This window comes from Cololabis saira, chromosome 15 (assembly GCF_033807715.1).
Source record: "Cololabis saira isolate AMF1-May2022 chromosome 15, fColSai1.1, whole genome shotgun sequence".
NCBI lineage: Eukaryota > Metazoa > Chordata > Actinopteri > Beloniformes > Belonidae > Cololabis > Cololabis saira.
The window spans coordinates 24,123,965-24,139,368 of NC_084601.1; the positions used below are offsets into that span (position 1 = coordinate 24,123,965).

At 43.2% G+C, this 15,404-nt stretch overlaps 1 protein-coding gene across 2 annotated transcripts in view; it reads right to left on the bottom strand.

Annotated features, from left to right (window-relative positions):
- Window positions 1-15,404, bottom strand: part of gabbr1b (gamma-aminobutyric acid (GABA) B receptor, 1b) — a 40,091-nt gene that overhangs the window by 22,973 nt on the left and 1,714 nt on the right. For both annotated transcript variants that reach the window (XM_061742023.1, XM_061742022.1), the window contains exons 2-6: window positions 7,747-7,881; window positions 5,988-6,158; window positions 5,591-5,692; window positions 4,313-4,378; window positions 681-872 (exon numbers count right to left, since the gene is read on the bottom strand). In XM_061742023.1, the coding sequence (XP_061598007.1) occupies window positions 681-872; window positions 4,313-4,378; window positions 5,591-5,692; window positions 5,988-6,158; window positions 7,747-7,881 (666 nt within the window). The remainder of the gene's footprint in view (window positions 1-680; window positions 873-4,312; window positions 4,379-5,590; window positions 5,693-5,987; window positions 6,159-7,746; window positions 7,882-15,404) is intronic.

The following is a 15,404-nucleotide window of genomic DNA, read 5'->3' on the forward strand; positions in this document are numbered from 1 at the left end:
CAGAGCACTGATAAGACCCTGTACCTCACATAGCCTGGCAGACTGGCAAAAGTCTGGATGCATCTCTTTTGCATTTCTTCTAAACAAATCTGGAAAACTGACTGGGAACATAAATCACAGCGTCATCTATGTATAAACTGATGATAAGGAGTGTTATAATGTAAAATTAAATCAGCAGGGATCCTTATACAGAGACTTGTGGTACTTCACAGTTGGTACAATCCATGTTTCCATGATGATGAACCCTCCCAGATGTCTCCAACTCCAGAGTTTCCACCTCTGGAGGCCACAGAATATCTATACAGTCTTATCTAAACTGAAGATGACAGGAAATGGCTTCACTTGTTTGAAACATCTTTTTTTTTTACACTTCCTTACTATCATGAAATTCCAAATGTCTTTGTTATCTGGTGCATGTATAAAATGTAAAAATGGATGTATATTAACAAATTAAATTAAGATGATGAGAAAGAAACATGAAATATCCTGAGTTCATACAGTCTCCATAGTAATAAGAGTTAAAGTAACCATAAGCATCTTTTTAATGCCCCTAACCTTTCTTGATTTGTAATTGTATAAATCCTGGAAATAAATAGATTAGGTATTTATTCAGATAAGATTTTCCTGAAATTTTCTGAATCTCACTGATAAATCACAGTTGAAGATAAAGCATGTCCTACCAGGTTGGACGCTCCTCGCACCGTTTCTGGATTGAGCATAACAATCTCAGTGGTCACATGACCCTCCACAGCCTCCGTCATTTGCTCCACTGTACAGTTGATGGATGGGTCTTTAATTCTGAACCAGTTATCCCCGTACCAGCCAATGAGGAACCAGACGTACTTCTTCCCGTAAAGCTTCTCTTTGTACACCTGCGGATGGATCAGTGACAGTGGTGACCCGATGGAACAGCACCTTGATATGTGGTTCATTGTTTAGAAAAGGTTTGCTCTTGAAGACAGACTTGACAACTGACTTAGTTTCTGACATTAATTGTGTTATTTGTGTTTATTATGCCATTGGTAAGGTGTGTTAGTGGATATTTTACCCCATGAGGTTTAAGTTTTGTTTTTAAATAACACATACTGTGAAAATTAATATTAAATTAAAAAGAATGAAACAAATGAGATGCAAGAAATAAAGGCTACAGTCCATTATGGGAGATTACTGAAATGCAGCAGTAAATAAAAATGTTTTCAACCTTGAGCTAAAGCATCTGAATGTTTCAGCAGCACTGATGCATTCTGGGAGTTTGCTACACAGGTGAGGAGCATAAAAACTGAATGCTGCTTCACCGTGTTTGGTTATAACTCTGGGTGCAGAAAGTAGGCGTGACCCTGAAGACCTGAGGGTTCTGGTTGGTTCAGAATGGACCAGATCAGTGATGTGTTTTGTTCCGAGACCATTCAGAGATTTAGAAACACGCAGCTGGATTTAACATCTGTTCTGGGACGGACAGGAAGCCAGTAAAGATCTAAGACCTGAAGTTATATGGTCCACTCTCTTAGTCTCAGTGAGGACTCTGGTCTCCTGGTCTCAGTGAGGACTCTGGTCTCCTGGGGCCTGTACTACGAAGCAAGTTCAACATACCCAGGATATCTTTTCCTTATCCAGATTCACTAACCCGGACAATTGCAATCACGCTAAGCGGTCAAACGACGGTGGTTATCAACTCGGTATACAACTCAGGTTTCTCCAATCTGGATATGAGCGCGTGCACATAAAAGGGGCGGTGTTTTCAGCGCATGACCAATCGCAAGCATGGAGAAGTCCGCTGTCAGAGCCGCTTATTTCAGTAGCGAAGAGCAAACAATAATTTTACGGAAATATGATGAGTATAGGCATATAATACAGGCAAAAAGCAACACAGTTGCAGCTGCAAAATGCAGGAAAGACAGCTGGCAAAAGATCGCTGACTGTATAAATGCGTAAGTTCATAGGGATATAAACATCACTGCCCCATCATTAGGGCATAAGTAGATCTGACTATAATTACAGTTGTCTATTCTGTTAAATGCATGTGTTGCTTAGATGTATTCGTATGGCGTGTATGACAATTGTAGCCTCATTCCTTCAGCTGCAACCCCAGCGGAGTGAAACGCACATGGGAGCAAATAAAAAATAAATATAAAAACATAATTCAAAGCGGTAAGTAGGCTCACTTTCATATCTTAGAAGTACAACAAGTACAAGGCTTTAGTGTTTCTATCACTCTCTGTTTTAGGATGATATCAGTATACAAAAGCACAATGAAATAGCATTGACATTACTTGCAGCAAACAGAAAAAAAAATGACAAGAAGAAGATCGGAGGGATCCTCTCACGATCCGCGCACCGAGCTCCACTGGATTCTCTTCGAAAGGGCATGCCATTTTCCAAGAGAGCTGATTGGTCAGTGGGCGGTGCTTTTATACCCGGCGATCTGTATCTCGAACATAACCTGCTCCGGACCTGGTCTCAGTGAGGACTCTGGTCTCCTGGGGCCTGTACTACGAAGCGGGATTTGGGGTTAGCGAGGTAACTTCAGGTTTAACCCTGGGTTTTCAGGACTACGACGGTGGTTCACTTCTTACCGGGGTACATCGCCATGGTAACTTATGCTGAACAGCTAACCTGCTCCGGAGCAGGTTATGTTCGAGATACAGATCGCTGGGTGTAAAAGCACCGCCCACTGACCAATCAGCTCTCTTGGAAAATGGTATGCCCTTTCGAAGAGAATCCAGTGGAGCTTGGTGCGCGGATCGTGAGAGGCTCCCTCCGAAGAGAACGCGTGTTCAGGGACCGCCAAAACCCCTTTGCTTTCCCTGATGAGTACCTGTATGAACGATCCAAGAAAAAAAGGAAAAAAAGAAAAAAGAGGTGGAGGAGAAAATAAAAAATAAATCAATCAATGAATAAATAAAACAAATCATCACCCAAAATCCGATGTACAGTCAATCCAAAACTAATACCAATTAAATAAATAAATCAAGAAGAAATCAAAAAGAAGATGCATTTGTAAGGGGATAGCAAAAAAGGGATTTTCAATTTCGTCCCTCGAACATTCTGAGAAGTCACTTTAAAATACTAAATACCCCCCTCCTGAAAAAATAAAAAACTAAATAAAATAAATAAAAAAACCCAATTCTTTGGTACAGCATCAGCACAAGTTATCGGTCAACAACAATAGTTATAGAACCAATATATACAGGACTGTCTCAGAAAATTAGAATATTGTGATTTTCTGTAATGCAAACACAAAAACAAAAAAATGTCATACATTCTGGATTCATTACAAATCAACTGAAATATTACAAGCCTTTTATTATTTTAATATTGCTGATCATGGTTTACAGTTTGAGATTAAGATTCCCAGAATATTCAAATATATCCCTATGAATTTACGCATTTATACAGTCAGCGATCTTTTGCCAGCTGTCTTTCCTGCATTTTGCAGCTGCAACTGTGTTGCTTTTTGCCTGTATTATATGCCTATACTCATCATATTTCCGTAAAATTATTGTTTGCTCTTCGCTACTGAAATAAGCGGCTCTGACAGCGGACTTCTCCATGCTTGCGATTGGTCATGCGCTGAAAACACCGCCCCTTTTATGTGCACGCGCTCATATCCAGATAGGAGAAACCTGGGTTGATATACCGAGTTGATAACCACCGTCGTGTGACCGCTTAGCGTGATTGCAATTGTCCGTGTTAGTGAATCTGGATAAGGAAAAGATATCCTGGGTATGTTGAACTTGCTTCGTAGTACAGGCCCCTGGTCTCAGTGAGGACAGGGTTCTGGTCTAACTGCAGCTGGTTGATGGAGGTTCTAGACCCGTGAGACCAGCGTTACAGTAGTCCAGTCTACTGAAGATAAAAGCTGGACCAGGTCTTCTAAGTCCTGTTGAGACATCAGTCCTTTAATCCCAGATATGTTATTTAGGTGATAACAGTCTGACTTCACTACTGTCTTAATGTGACTGTTGAAATTCAGGTCTGAGTCCAGAACCACTCCCAGATTTCTGACTTGGATCTCGGTTTTTAGCTTCACTGCTTGAAGCTGAGTTCTGACGTTTAATCTTCCTTCCTGGGCTCAAGAACAAAAACATTGCACCAGGTCTGAGGAGGTTAATGCATCTTTTAAAATGTTTTCAAGCAAAGCACTTTGAATTGTCTTGCATATAAAATGTGCTATATAAATAAACTTGCCTTTCCTTAATAGCTAGAAATAATGAATTCATTTACACGTGAATATATACCGTCTCAGCCAATTATATGAAGCATCTGTATTTTTGTCTTGATACTTGGAATAATTCAGCCAAGAAGACCTCACCTCACAGAAGACCTTCCTGGCCTCGGTCTCGTAAAACAAGCCAACCATAATTCTGGCATCTTGTCGCTTTGAAGAAAAAGAAAAAAGGTCACACTCTTGGAGGTAATAAAGACATGATGTGAAACATTCCGAGGTGTTGAATGGGAACCAAAGAACCAGTTCTTGGTCCACACGGCAGTAAATGTCGAGTTACAGAAATGTTTTGATGTAATTTATCTCACACTCAAACTAACCTGTGTGTGAAACCAAGAAAAGCCTATGATTCAACAGCTTGTACGTTCATTTACATCACCAATGACACTGAAACAAGCTAAGTTTATCAAACTTTAACCTGCAATCTTACTGAAGCTAGCTAACTTTGGCTACCTTCAACCTTTATCCTACCTTCCTTTTAACTAACTTTACTGAGCCAAACACTACAAGTTTACCGCAGCCAGTTCAAATGAGCAAACTTCAAATAAGGGTTACTTTTCTAGCATTCAAATTTGACCGGAACCAGATAACCTTAGCTAATTTTAACTTGATTTATTACACGTTTACCAGAGCAACCAAGCTAACTTGGATGTCTTTAACCGTACAAGCATACCAGAACTCATTTTAATTTGCTTATTATTACAAATTTTGATTAAGCCCACTAACTTTAACTAGTCTTACATTACAACTTGTCTAACGTAAGTTTATATTTATCAGAACTTGCTACCTTTACCTAACGGTACTTCTTTGAAGTTGACTGGAGCTAGCTGACGTACAGTATCTACTGCCGCCCTCCTTCCTGAAGTTGGAAGTCAGAACTGGGAATGATGTCACATCCAATCATGTTCCAGTTAGAAAGTCAGGAAAAACACAGACACTCACTCACAAAACTGCATCTGGTATTTATACACACACCAACAGTGTAGCAACACGTCTACTGATAAAACTAACCGTGCTGTGTGTTTGTCTGGCGTAAAGGTGAATAAAATAAGACAGAAGTGTCCTCAAATTAATGAGTGTTTACTTTGTTGACGATGTTGGATATGAAGTCAGTGTAGGCCATGGGGAGGTTTCTTTTATTTTCTAATTGGAGTTCTCTCTTCAGAGCGCAGCCCAGTCACAACTTTCAACTACAAACTCAAAAATTCTGACTTGTAATCAAAAATAAAACATACCGGTACTATAATTTCTTTACCACAGTTTTGCTGATTCAACTTCTTATCCAATTACTTTACAGTATTCTTATAATTCTGCCTCTGAAACACCTGACTAACTGTGTTTGAGAATCATCATGATGTCTGGCACCTTCAGATTTTTGACGGCGACTGCAGGGTCAGTGAGGAAACTCTGACGGACAGTGATATCAATTCCAGCCTCCTTCACTCTGTCCTCCAGGTCATCAAGAGTCTGAAACACAGAGATATGTCTTTACTGATGATGTCACCTGTGTCTCTTTAATCTATGTCTTTAAAGATTGTACCCCGTGTCTGATTAACCTTTGTCTTTGGTGATTGTGTCACCTGTGTCTCATCAACCTATCACTATTTATTGTACCTTTTTATTCATATTTTCCAAATTGGCTCAATCCATTTGCAATTAGAAGAGGGGAGGGATCCCGAATCAGAGGTTACAAATATTGTATCTAATTGCCATGGGGTATTTAATATTCTGTTCAGAAATATACAAAAAAAATACGACACACCGATGTAAAAACCTCTGTGGTTTGCTGAATTGTGGCGATCTTGGTCCATTTCCACTTCTGGAAGAGCTGAACTCTGGTGGGGTTGTGCAGCGTTGCAGATGGATGAGTTCGAAAGAAGGTGGGAAAGCGCTGACGGTTGGACAAGGCGGGAGAGCTGGAGCCATATGACAGCTAAGACGAGAACAGACATGCCAAGTTAGAGATCAGCGCATGACAAAATCACAATCTAGTGTTTGCTTGGATGGAGTTCAGAGTTGGGACGAATGAAGTGTTCGGCCAATATAACCTTTGATGGAGCAACACCATTGATAAGAGTTGGGTTGCAGAAAGTGAAGTGTTTTAGTTTTTGCCGTAGTTCTTTGAACACCAGCCGCTTGTGGACTGAAAGTATAAATCCTGGTTACTACTTGCCATGTACCTGAAATGACTCTTCCTTGTAGTTCAACGCCAAACTCCGACCAAGTCCCTACATCTCATGAAGTGGTAGAAAAGAAAACAGAGCAACCTCTCTAACCCAACCCCTTCTTACTAAACTAGCAGCTGTTAAGCAGCTGAGAACAAGAATGTGATGACTGTGTCTATGAAGATAATCTTGAATATTGTAAGAAGCTATAATTACAGAAGCATAGGTTCAAAAGAAAGAGATTCACTTGTTCCGTTTAGCCTCAGTTAAATGTAAAACCACTCAAAATGAATTAGTTTAAGAGAACTTCAACATTAATGAGAGTCTTCACTGTCTGCTGGGTCTGAAATATTTAAATCTTCCAGAGCGCAAAAACATACATGAGGTCCGCCTGGAGGTCTGCGGATAACTGAGATGGAAATAAAGAAAAGCAGCTGCAGAGAAAAGCCGTAGTAGAACAAAAGTGGGCACAGCATAATCACCTCTTTTAGGCCTTAATCCTTCAAATAACTGACACTAGATCTAATTTAATTTGAATCAACCTTTTTATTGAAAATCCACAGTTTTAGGAAGAATATAATGAAGTGGTAAATTACATGAATTTTCCCTGAATTAATTGGCATTAATTCTGGTTGGAAAGCTCCATGTTAAAGGTGGGATGATGCAGATGAAAAGGCCCCACAACACAGGGACAGCGTCCACATTTGTGACCGTGGACCGGTTCATTTTCAAGAGATGTTTGAGATGGAGCACCTTCAGTACGGAAGAGTATTAGGGCCATGCAGGAGAAAAAATATTTGAGAGGGGAAGATTTTTTTTTTATTGTGCACTTCAACTCAAAATGTCGAGAAAAAAGTCGAAATGTCAAGATTAATGTTGAAATACAATTTCGAGAAAAAAGTCGAAATGTCTACTTTATTCACGAAATTTTTACTTTTTTCTCGACATTTCAATTTTTTTTCTAGAAATTGTACTTCAACATTAATCTCAACATTTCGACTTTTTTCTCGATATTTTGACTTTTTTCTCAAAGTGCATAATGAAAAAAAATCTTCCTCCTCTAAGATATTATTTTTATTTTTCTCCTGCCTGGCCCTAATACTCTTCCGTATCTTCAGAGCTTTTTCTATAATAAGATGAGTTTTCATTTGAGGGATCTGTGGTGTAACCTAGGACACAGAAATCGTGCCCATCATGGCCCACCTCCGCCACAGTCCTCTGGGCTGTCTGCATTACAGTGGAGGACCCCGGCAGGATCCACTGGCCTGTGCTAACCACGTTTTGTACACATTATTCATGCTAATCATCACTTTCTGTGCAAACAACTGTTTCCATAGAAAGACCCTCACCACTCACCACTATGAGGTTCCACATGCGAGCAGCTTCAGCCACCAGCGTGGACACGGAGCTGCAGCCCGGCATCAGCACCATCTTGATGGGCTCCGTGTAGAGGAGATCATACAGCAGCTTGGTGGCCTCCCCGGGATCGCACTGAAGACACAAACACAACCAAACTCTCTCAGAAGAAGGTTTCCTGAAAGAACAGGGTTGAAAGAGTCCCAGTGCAGCTCCTGACCTCTGTCATTCGGTTTTCCTAAATGTTATCCAGTATACATTAAAACATGGAAATGAATGAAGAAAACGTGAACAAAGAAGGCTGCTGGTTCACTTGTTTTGGTTCACTAAATGTGCTATTTGGGATTTATCGCAGGTTAGAGGGGGTCAAGTTTACCCGTTTGAAAGACTTCAGGTGTGATGGTTTTCTACTGAGTTTAAAAAAAGTCATTCCCTGTTTTCTGGGGTCATTTGAGAGAAATTTCGAAAGTCTATCACTATGAAAGTTACACTGAGTGAAAGAAGACAGAAACACCCATATTATGATATTTAAACGTGTGGAGGTGGATGGGAAAATCTGGGGGAGAGACACGTAAAGCAGAATTTTTCAGGTCATCTCGCAGGTTCAAAACTTGGAGTGATCAGACACTGACTCAAGAGAAAAATCCTAAAAATAAAGAAAAACACTGTCATCCGCAGATCCAGTATGTAGTCCAAAGTCTTCAGGCCTGTTTAAAGCTGAGACGATGTTTCTGCAGTGAGCTGTGTCCGGGCTACCGGGCTGGGATTTGAGCTGGTTTGAACAATCCTCCTTGTTTACTGTGGAACTGTTTTTTTTATAAAATACTATATGATGAATCATTACTCTGCACCAATTCGGTGCCCCTTCTTGCTTTTCATCTCATCTTCACATGAACAACATGCTATGTGGCAGCAGCAGAAGAGCAAGACATCTAACTGAGGTTGGTGAAAAACAGAAATCTGAGTCACAAAAGTCCGAGTCTGAGATGTAATTTCCTGCTGCAGCCATGTATTTCACTCCTTAGGCCTCCATCACACATGATATGCAGGATTTCTTATCATTTCCTGTTGGTTATCTTAGTGAAAATGTAGACTTGGAAACAATTGTTGCTGGTGTAAAACTGCAATGTCTAAATTTACACAAATTCTTCAATTTGACCAATTCACACACATATATATATATATATATATATATATATATATATATATATATATATATATAAAAATGAAAAAGCCCCTTGCATGTGTAAGATATTATCACTAGGCAAGGTTACAAGTGTGTTGGAATCTTATTAGATATATAAAAGGTACCGTGGAAATAAATACTGAAGATAAATAACAATTCCTGTATTTCACTGTCTCTAAAACAGTTAAATAACTGTAGAGCTACGAGTGTTTGAGATTAGCTTAGACTGACCACTAACATCAGAAGATGAGTGTATACACTAGTATTCAGCAAAAACACAAATCAGGTCAGGTACGTGTTTGCTGTACCTCAAGAATAGTGCTAAAGGTATAAGGGCAGTGCATATTTTAGCGTACTATAAAGCAACCTAAATCTAAATATTTATTTCATACTCTAATGAAGCCGTTTCAAATTTAATTCATAAATTTGATTCATGCAACATAGGAACACAGCTCAAAGTCTTGTTGGTTAGATTTCACACGTGAAAGATCTTGAGGCGCTCAGCGTGGAGTGGTTCATCACAACTCTTGCATCCGTACACAATATGGTTGTGGCACCCAGTGGCGTAGGCAGAAATATTTTTTTGTGTGGGCCAGGACAAAAATGGGTGGGCCATACTGTCCCAGAAAAAGCGGACTCATAAAAACTTTTAAGCAGAAAACATGACAAACAGATTAAAGGCCGTGTCAATTTTACTATGTAATCTGCATTAAAAATGCATTATGACAGTTAAACACAACATGCTCAACCAACAGACCATGAAAGCCTGTCTGTCTATATAGGCCAGTAGCCTATTTGCAACTATTGTAGCCTATTTGCTGAACTGGCAGCGCATTGCCTCTGCAGCGCGCAACACAATAATTAATAATTTAACTGGTGGACTTAGTCTGAGGCACTGGCAGTGGCGTGTCTTCAAGTTTTGATTTGTTTAAATAATTAATCAATGAACTCTGTTTAGCCATTGTTGTGGTGATAAAGTCGGCTGCAACACCGGCTAGCTTGCTGGCTAAAGGCAGCTCAATCTGTCGGAACCAGAGCAATCAATTATGTCCCGAGGCTCCTACAACTTGTTTCAAAAGTTCCATTTTAATCATATCAGAAGAAAAACGATAAAGGCTGAACACAAGTCAACAACAAATCACATTGATATTTATACCCTTTCTCATATAATTTTTAAGAATATGTTTATGTGAAACATGTATATTGATCAAAGTTGGCTGGGAGGGCCAGTGAGTATGTGGGTGGGCCAGTGCCACCCAGAACCATTACTGGCTATGCGCCTGGTGGCACCGTCTGCCCCTTCGGAAACCCTTTTCCATGTTGACAGGGAAGTGATGTTTCCTAACAACCCAATCACAGATCTTCAGCTTTGGCTAAGACGTTGTTTTCCATACCTCTTACTGTAAATAGTTCCAGGGACAAACCCCATAGAGAGGTGAGGAGGTCGTAATCGCGGCCAACAGCATCTCTGAAGAACAGCCAGCTACTCACTGCTGCCCTGTAAAGGCACCAAGCCAGGACAGGCCACCACCTCCTCTTTGACCTTACTACAGGTCTATATCTCGACACAAGGAGATCATCCAGATCCAGCTCACACGTGCTGTGGTTGTAGGCAAGAAACGCAGAAGCTGTGGCACGAAGGCTGGTTTTTCCGCTGTGCTCCACCTGGAGGCCTTCTTGTTCGGCCATTTCATCAGTGAGGCTGTAGCAGGGCGAGTGCTACGGGGGCCCGACCGACAGGATAGAGGAGGACACGGAGTTTTCGTGCAGAAACTGTTTATTCTCACCAAACACTCTCACACGTGCAAGCACCTTCTCCCAGCAGCAGACCACCCATCTCAGCAGCAGCTTCTCCTCTTATAAGGCTGGCAGGGTGGGGCTGACGGGACACACCTGTGTCCCATCAGCCTGAGTGGCTGCACCTCCTCCACCCTGCCACACACCCCCGCGGGGGTCCGTCCGGCCGAGCCTACTCCCCCCCCCGCCCCCCTCAGAGCGGGAGAGGAAGCCCGGGGCTGCCGTCTGCGCCCCCGGGCCTTCCTGGGTCGGGAGGCCGCCCTCGGCGTCGGGCCGACCAGCGGGACTGTTCGGGAGGCCGTCCTCGGCGACGGGCCGACCGCCGAGGAAGCCGCTTTCGGGACCGGGCCCATGGTGGCCTCGGGCCAGACGGCATCCGCGGCCGTGGCCGGGGTGCCTCCAGGACCACCCCCTCCTCCGTGACGCAGCCCTGCGCGGGCTGCTGGTCCGCCTCCAGGACCGCCTCCTCCCCGACGCACTGCTCTGGCCGCTGGTCCGGCCCCGTCTCCGTGGGACCCGCCGTCGCTGGCGACTCCGCCTCCGTCTCCCCCGCCGCCTCCGACTCCATCCCAGGAGCCGTTGCCTGGCGGCCTGCAGCGACTGCCTCACGGCCGGTCGGCTGCAGCGCCACCAGCGCTGCCGCGGCAAACCTCAGACGCGGTGCCGGGGTGGGCCGCTCCGCGGGTCCCGCCGCCTCGGGAGCCGTCGCTTGGCGGCCCGCAGCTTCTGCCTCCCGGCTTCTCAGCTGCGGCGCCGCCAGCTCCTCCCGCGCTGCTGCGGCGACCTCCGGCGTGGCGCAGGGGTGGGTCGGTCCGCGGCCACGAGCGCTTCCATCCTCGCCAGCTGCTGCTCGCCCTGGTCACGGAGCACGGCTGTCAGGTCCGCCATGGCAAGGGCGAGCGCCTCCAGGGCCCGCTCCGTGCCTCCCTTCTCCATCCCGTCGGGCCCCACGTTGGGTGCCAGTGTAGCAGTGTGAGTGCCACGGGGCCCGACCGACAGGATGGAGAGGAGGACACAGAGTTTTGTGCAGAACCCTTTTATTCGTCAAACACACTCACACACCCAGGACACAGTGCACAAGCACCTCACGATCAGCAGCTTCTCCTTCTCTGCAGCAGCTTCTCAGTCCGACCCAGCTGCAGTCTCCCAGTCCTCCTTATCAAGGCTGGCAGGGTGGAGAGGCTGATGGGACACACCTGTGTCCCGTCAGCCTGAGTGGCTGCAGCTACTCCACCCTGCCACAGAGGCTAAGTGATGTGTAAAGGTTATCGTGCACAAATGTGCATCCAGAACCTCTGCAGATTAAACCAGACCAAGGACTACACTTGGGCCTGGTCCAAAACCAGTTTTAGGCAGATGTGTGTCAGGACTCCACGGGAAATCTGTACAAGGTGTGTAAAGCAAGGCTCCACAGCTTGTACCCAAACCGGATTGGTTTGCTCCTGATAAAGCACATGCAGCCATGAATGCCTTAATAGGGTATCGTGCTTAATCAGTTGATAGCTGGATTGACTCCAGCATCTCTAGAAGGGGTTGTCTGTGGCCTTCGAGTTATCTACCAGATGAATTGAGGCCATAACTTTGTCAAGGCTGTTCCTTTCCATTGTATCTGAGATGGCTTCATTGTAGACGTCAGGCGCATGTGAGCAGTACATGTGCTTCAGTGGCACACAACAGCACCCCGATGTGAAAAGAATCCCATAAGAAGTCAGCAACCCATCCATGCGTTGAGCAAGTGCACTTCCTTTTGTTAGCAAAGACATATGTGACATCTCAGCAGTAAGCTCCCTCGGAGTAGGAGGATGCACCAGGAACAAATCAACAGGGTCAGGCTTCATTTGTTTAATGCAATCCGCTGCAACAGGGTCATAGGTCACAACATCTGCTATATTGGATGTTGCTGGTCGTCACAATCTTTAGGGAAAAGAACTCAGTCCCTATTTGACTGCATCTTTTTCAACTGTAGGATTGCCCGTGATGTAGCACATATATTCGCTCTTCCTATGATTAAAAGATACATGAAGGCGATGTACTGTATAAAAAATATTTTAGTTATATCTGCTGAATAAGGTATTTTATTGAATTCCTCTTGTACAAGTCTGAGGCAGATTCTCCTCCCAGAGGTGCAGGCAGGAGACACAGAGGCCTGTCCATGTGACCGTTCACGCTAGCTACACGACACTGGTGCAATTTAGAGAAGACAAACTCCTCTTTTATTCTAACACTTGCTTTAGTTGGCCTCAGACAACACTACACTTGTCGAGCTTCAGGAATTATAAAAAAAGACCAGCAGCAATTGTTGCCAGTGGGATTAAATGGATTAACATGTGATGTGGCAGCAGCAGGAGATCAGGATATATAACTGAAGGTTGGGGAACAACAGAAATCCGAGTAACAAAAGAGATGTAATGTTCTGCTGAAGCCACTTAGAGGACCTGGAGCTACAAGGTCAACCTCTATATCAAGTATTTTTAGAGAAATGAAATTAGTTGTCTTCATTTGTGAGCTAAACAAGAGCATTAAAGTACTTCACTGTGAAGAACTGGACTTGGGACTCGGACACAAGCCCGAGAGGTTGTGTGTAGAAAACTAGAGAATCCTATAGCTGCAAATGTATACAGTTGTGTATTTCTGAAATTTCTCACACATACTTATGAGATTATTAAATCAGAATTCATATATTTTTCTACTGTCAAAGTTTATAAACAATATTTATTCAGTAGTTTTACTCCCCGACCCCCTCTCTGCTGCACACGTCGGGTGAAGTGGCCCCGGTAGATGCTGTGTGAGCTCAGACTCAGAAGAAAGTAAGCATTTGAACATTTTTGAGTTTACAAAGTATTCAGAATCAAACAAAAAGTAAAGTTTGAGGGATTTTTTTCCCTTTTAGTTTTTAAGTTTACCAAGTCACATCCATCCATTATCTACAGTATACCCGCTTTATCCTCTGCAGAGTCACGGGGGTCTGCTGGAGGCTATCCCAGCTCATTTCCGGTGAGACCCTAGACAGGTCACCAGTCCATCGCAGGACTGGTGCAACAGTGCTAACCACTAAGCCACCGTGCTGCCCCAGTTTCTGATCATTTTATCTTATTTTATCATGTGTGAGTTCTGATTATGAACGTATAGTGTGAGCAGACGGGTCGCATCAGAGCATCGGGACGTACAGTGTGAGACCATAAATCATGGGCTGTGAACTTTTGAACTCAGCGATCTAGTCGTGCAGTTTGAGATGGGGCTGAATCAAACGATTTAAAATATCGCACAGTGTATGCCCAGCTTAATACACATAACTTCATGAAGAGTCCCTTTCTGGCCATGTTAAATGCAGCATGATTAACAGTCTGCATCATGTTTCCGGGAATGTCTACAGTAGAACTGTGGATGAGGCTGATCTTTGAGCACACATTTCTGTGATTAATAAAGTAGGTGCTTGAGCCTATAAAAAGCTCTTTAAACCTGATTTTCTCTGAGTGAACGTCATCTATTTGTTCATTTAAAATAGCTCGCTCCGTCCAGGTTTATAAACGAGGTCTGTCATCTAGCTGCACTTAATTCCAGAAGAATGTGACAGAAATGACAAGAAAATAAATAAAAAGGTAGGTTAACAGTGATTGTGAATGGACGTGCACGGCCGTGCACAGCCCCAGCAGCTCCACCGTGATGCGTTAGTTCCTCTGGAGTTGTGACCCATTTTAAAGCAGAACTGAAGACAACAGATATATATCTGATATGTGTGCCTTTGCTGTGACTGAAAACACAAAAGGTTAACCGTTTCTGCTCTTTTTTAACCCGCTCTTAGATAAGCTTCATCCTTGGACCTGTCCAGACCAGCCCAGGACCAGTCCCAGGTCTGGTACAATAGTTATTTGTATTTTGTAACTCTCGTCCTTGTAACTGCAGCTAGTCTTGGCACTCTTGAAAAAAATATTTAAAATCTAAAAGGTTAAGTTCCCATGATAAATAAAAGCTATTAAATAAAAATAAATAAATGATAAGTAGCAAAAGTAGTGACAACTAGAGACTGCCTGAACTGGTTGCCAATCCAAGGGCCGTGCCCCTAATTACACATAAATGTATTCCTTTATATAATTTTGCCTGCTGAGGAACATAACAGTTATGATGGAAGGGAACTCCAACTATATTTTACCAGACTATAAATATGTTTATTTCTGCTGTGAAGTTGGACATTTAAAAATGGATATGGAGATTAACTCGTTGTTGGATCCAGACTGGCAGCACGGTGGCTTGGTAGTTAGCACTGTTGCCTCACAGCAAGAAGGTTCCCGGTTCAACTCCCTGGCCCGGCAGGGTCTTTCTGTGTGGAGTTTGTCATTACAAGTGTATTTGTAATGACAGGGAAGAACATGAAAGAAGTTTGTAGTGGGTGTGTGAATGATCAATAATCAGTATTATTGGCAGTAACAGAGGGCCCCAAAATCAAATTTTGCTTAATGCCCCATGGAGGCTTGGGCCAGCCCTGCCGGTTGCCCAGCCCTTCTTCTGATAGATCCTGAGTACATCCTCTCTGGTCCTCCTCCCTGTCGTTCTCACATCTCCAGGTGGGGGGTGTTGTTGTCTGATCAAGTGTCACGTAATTCTGAGTTATTGCTTGTTTAGTAACTTTACAAAATCTATACAAAAAATTATGTTACAGTTCAGAAAATAATAGCTA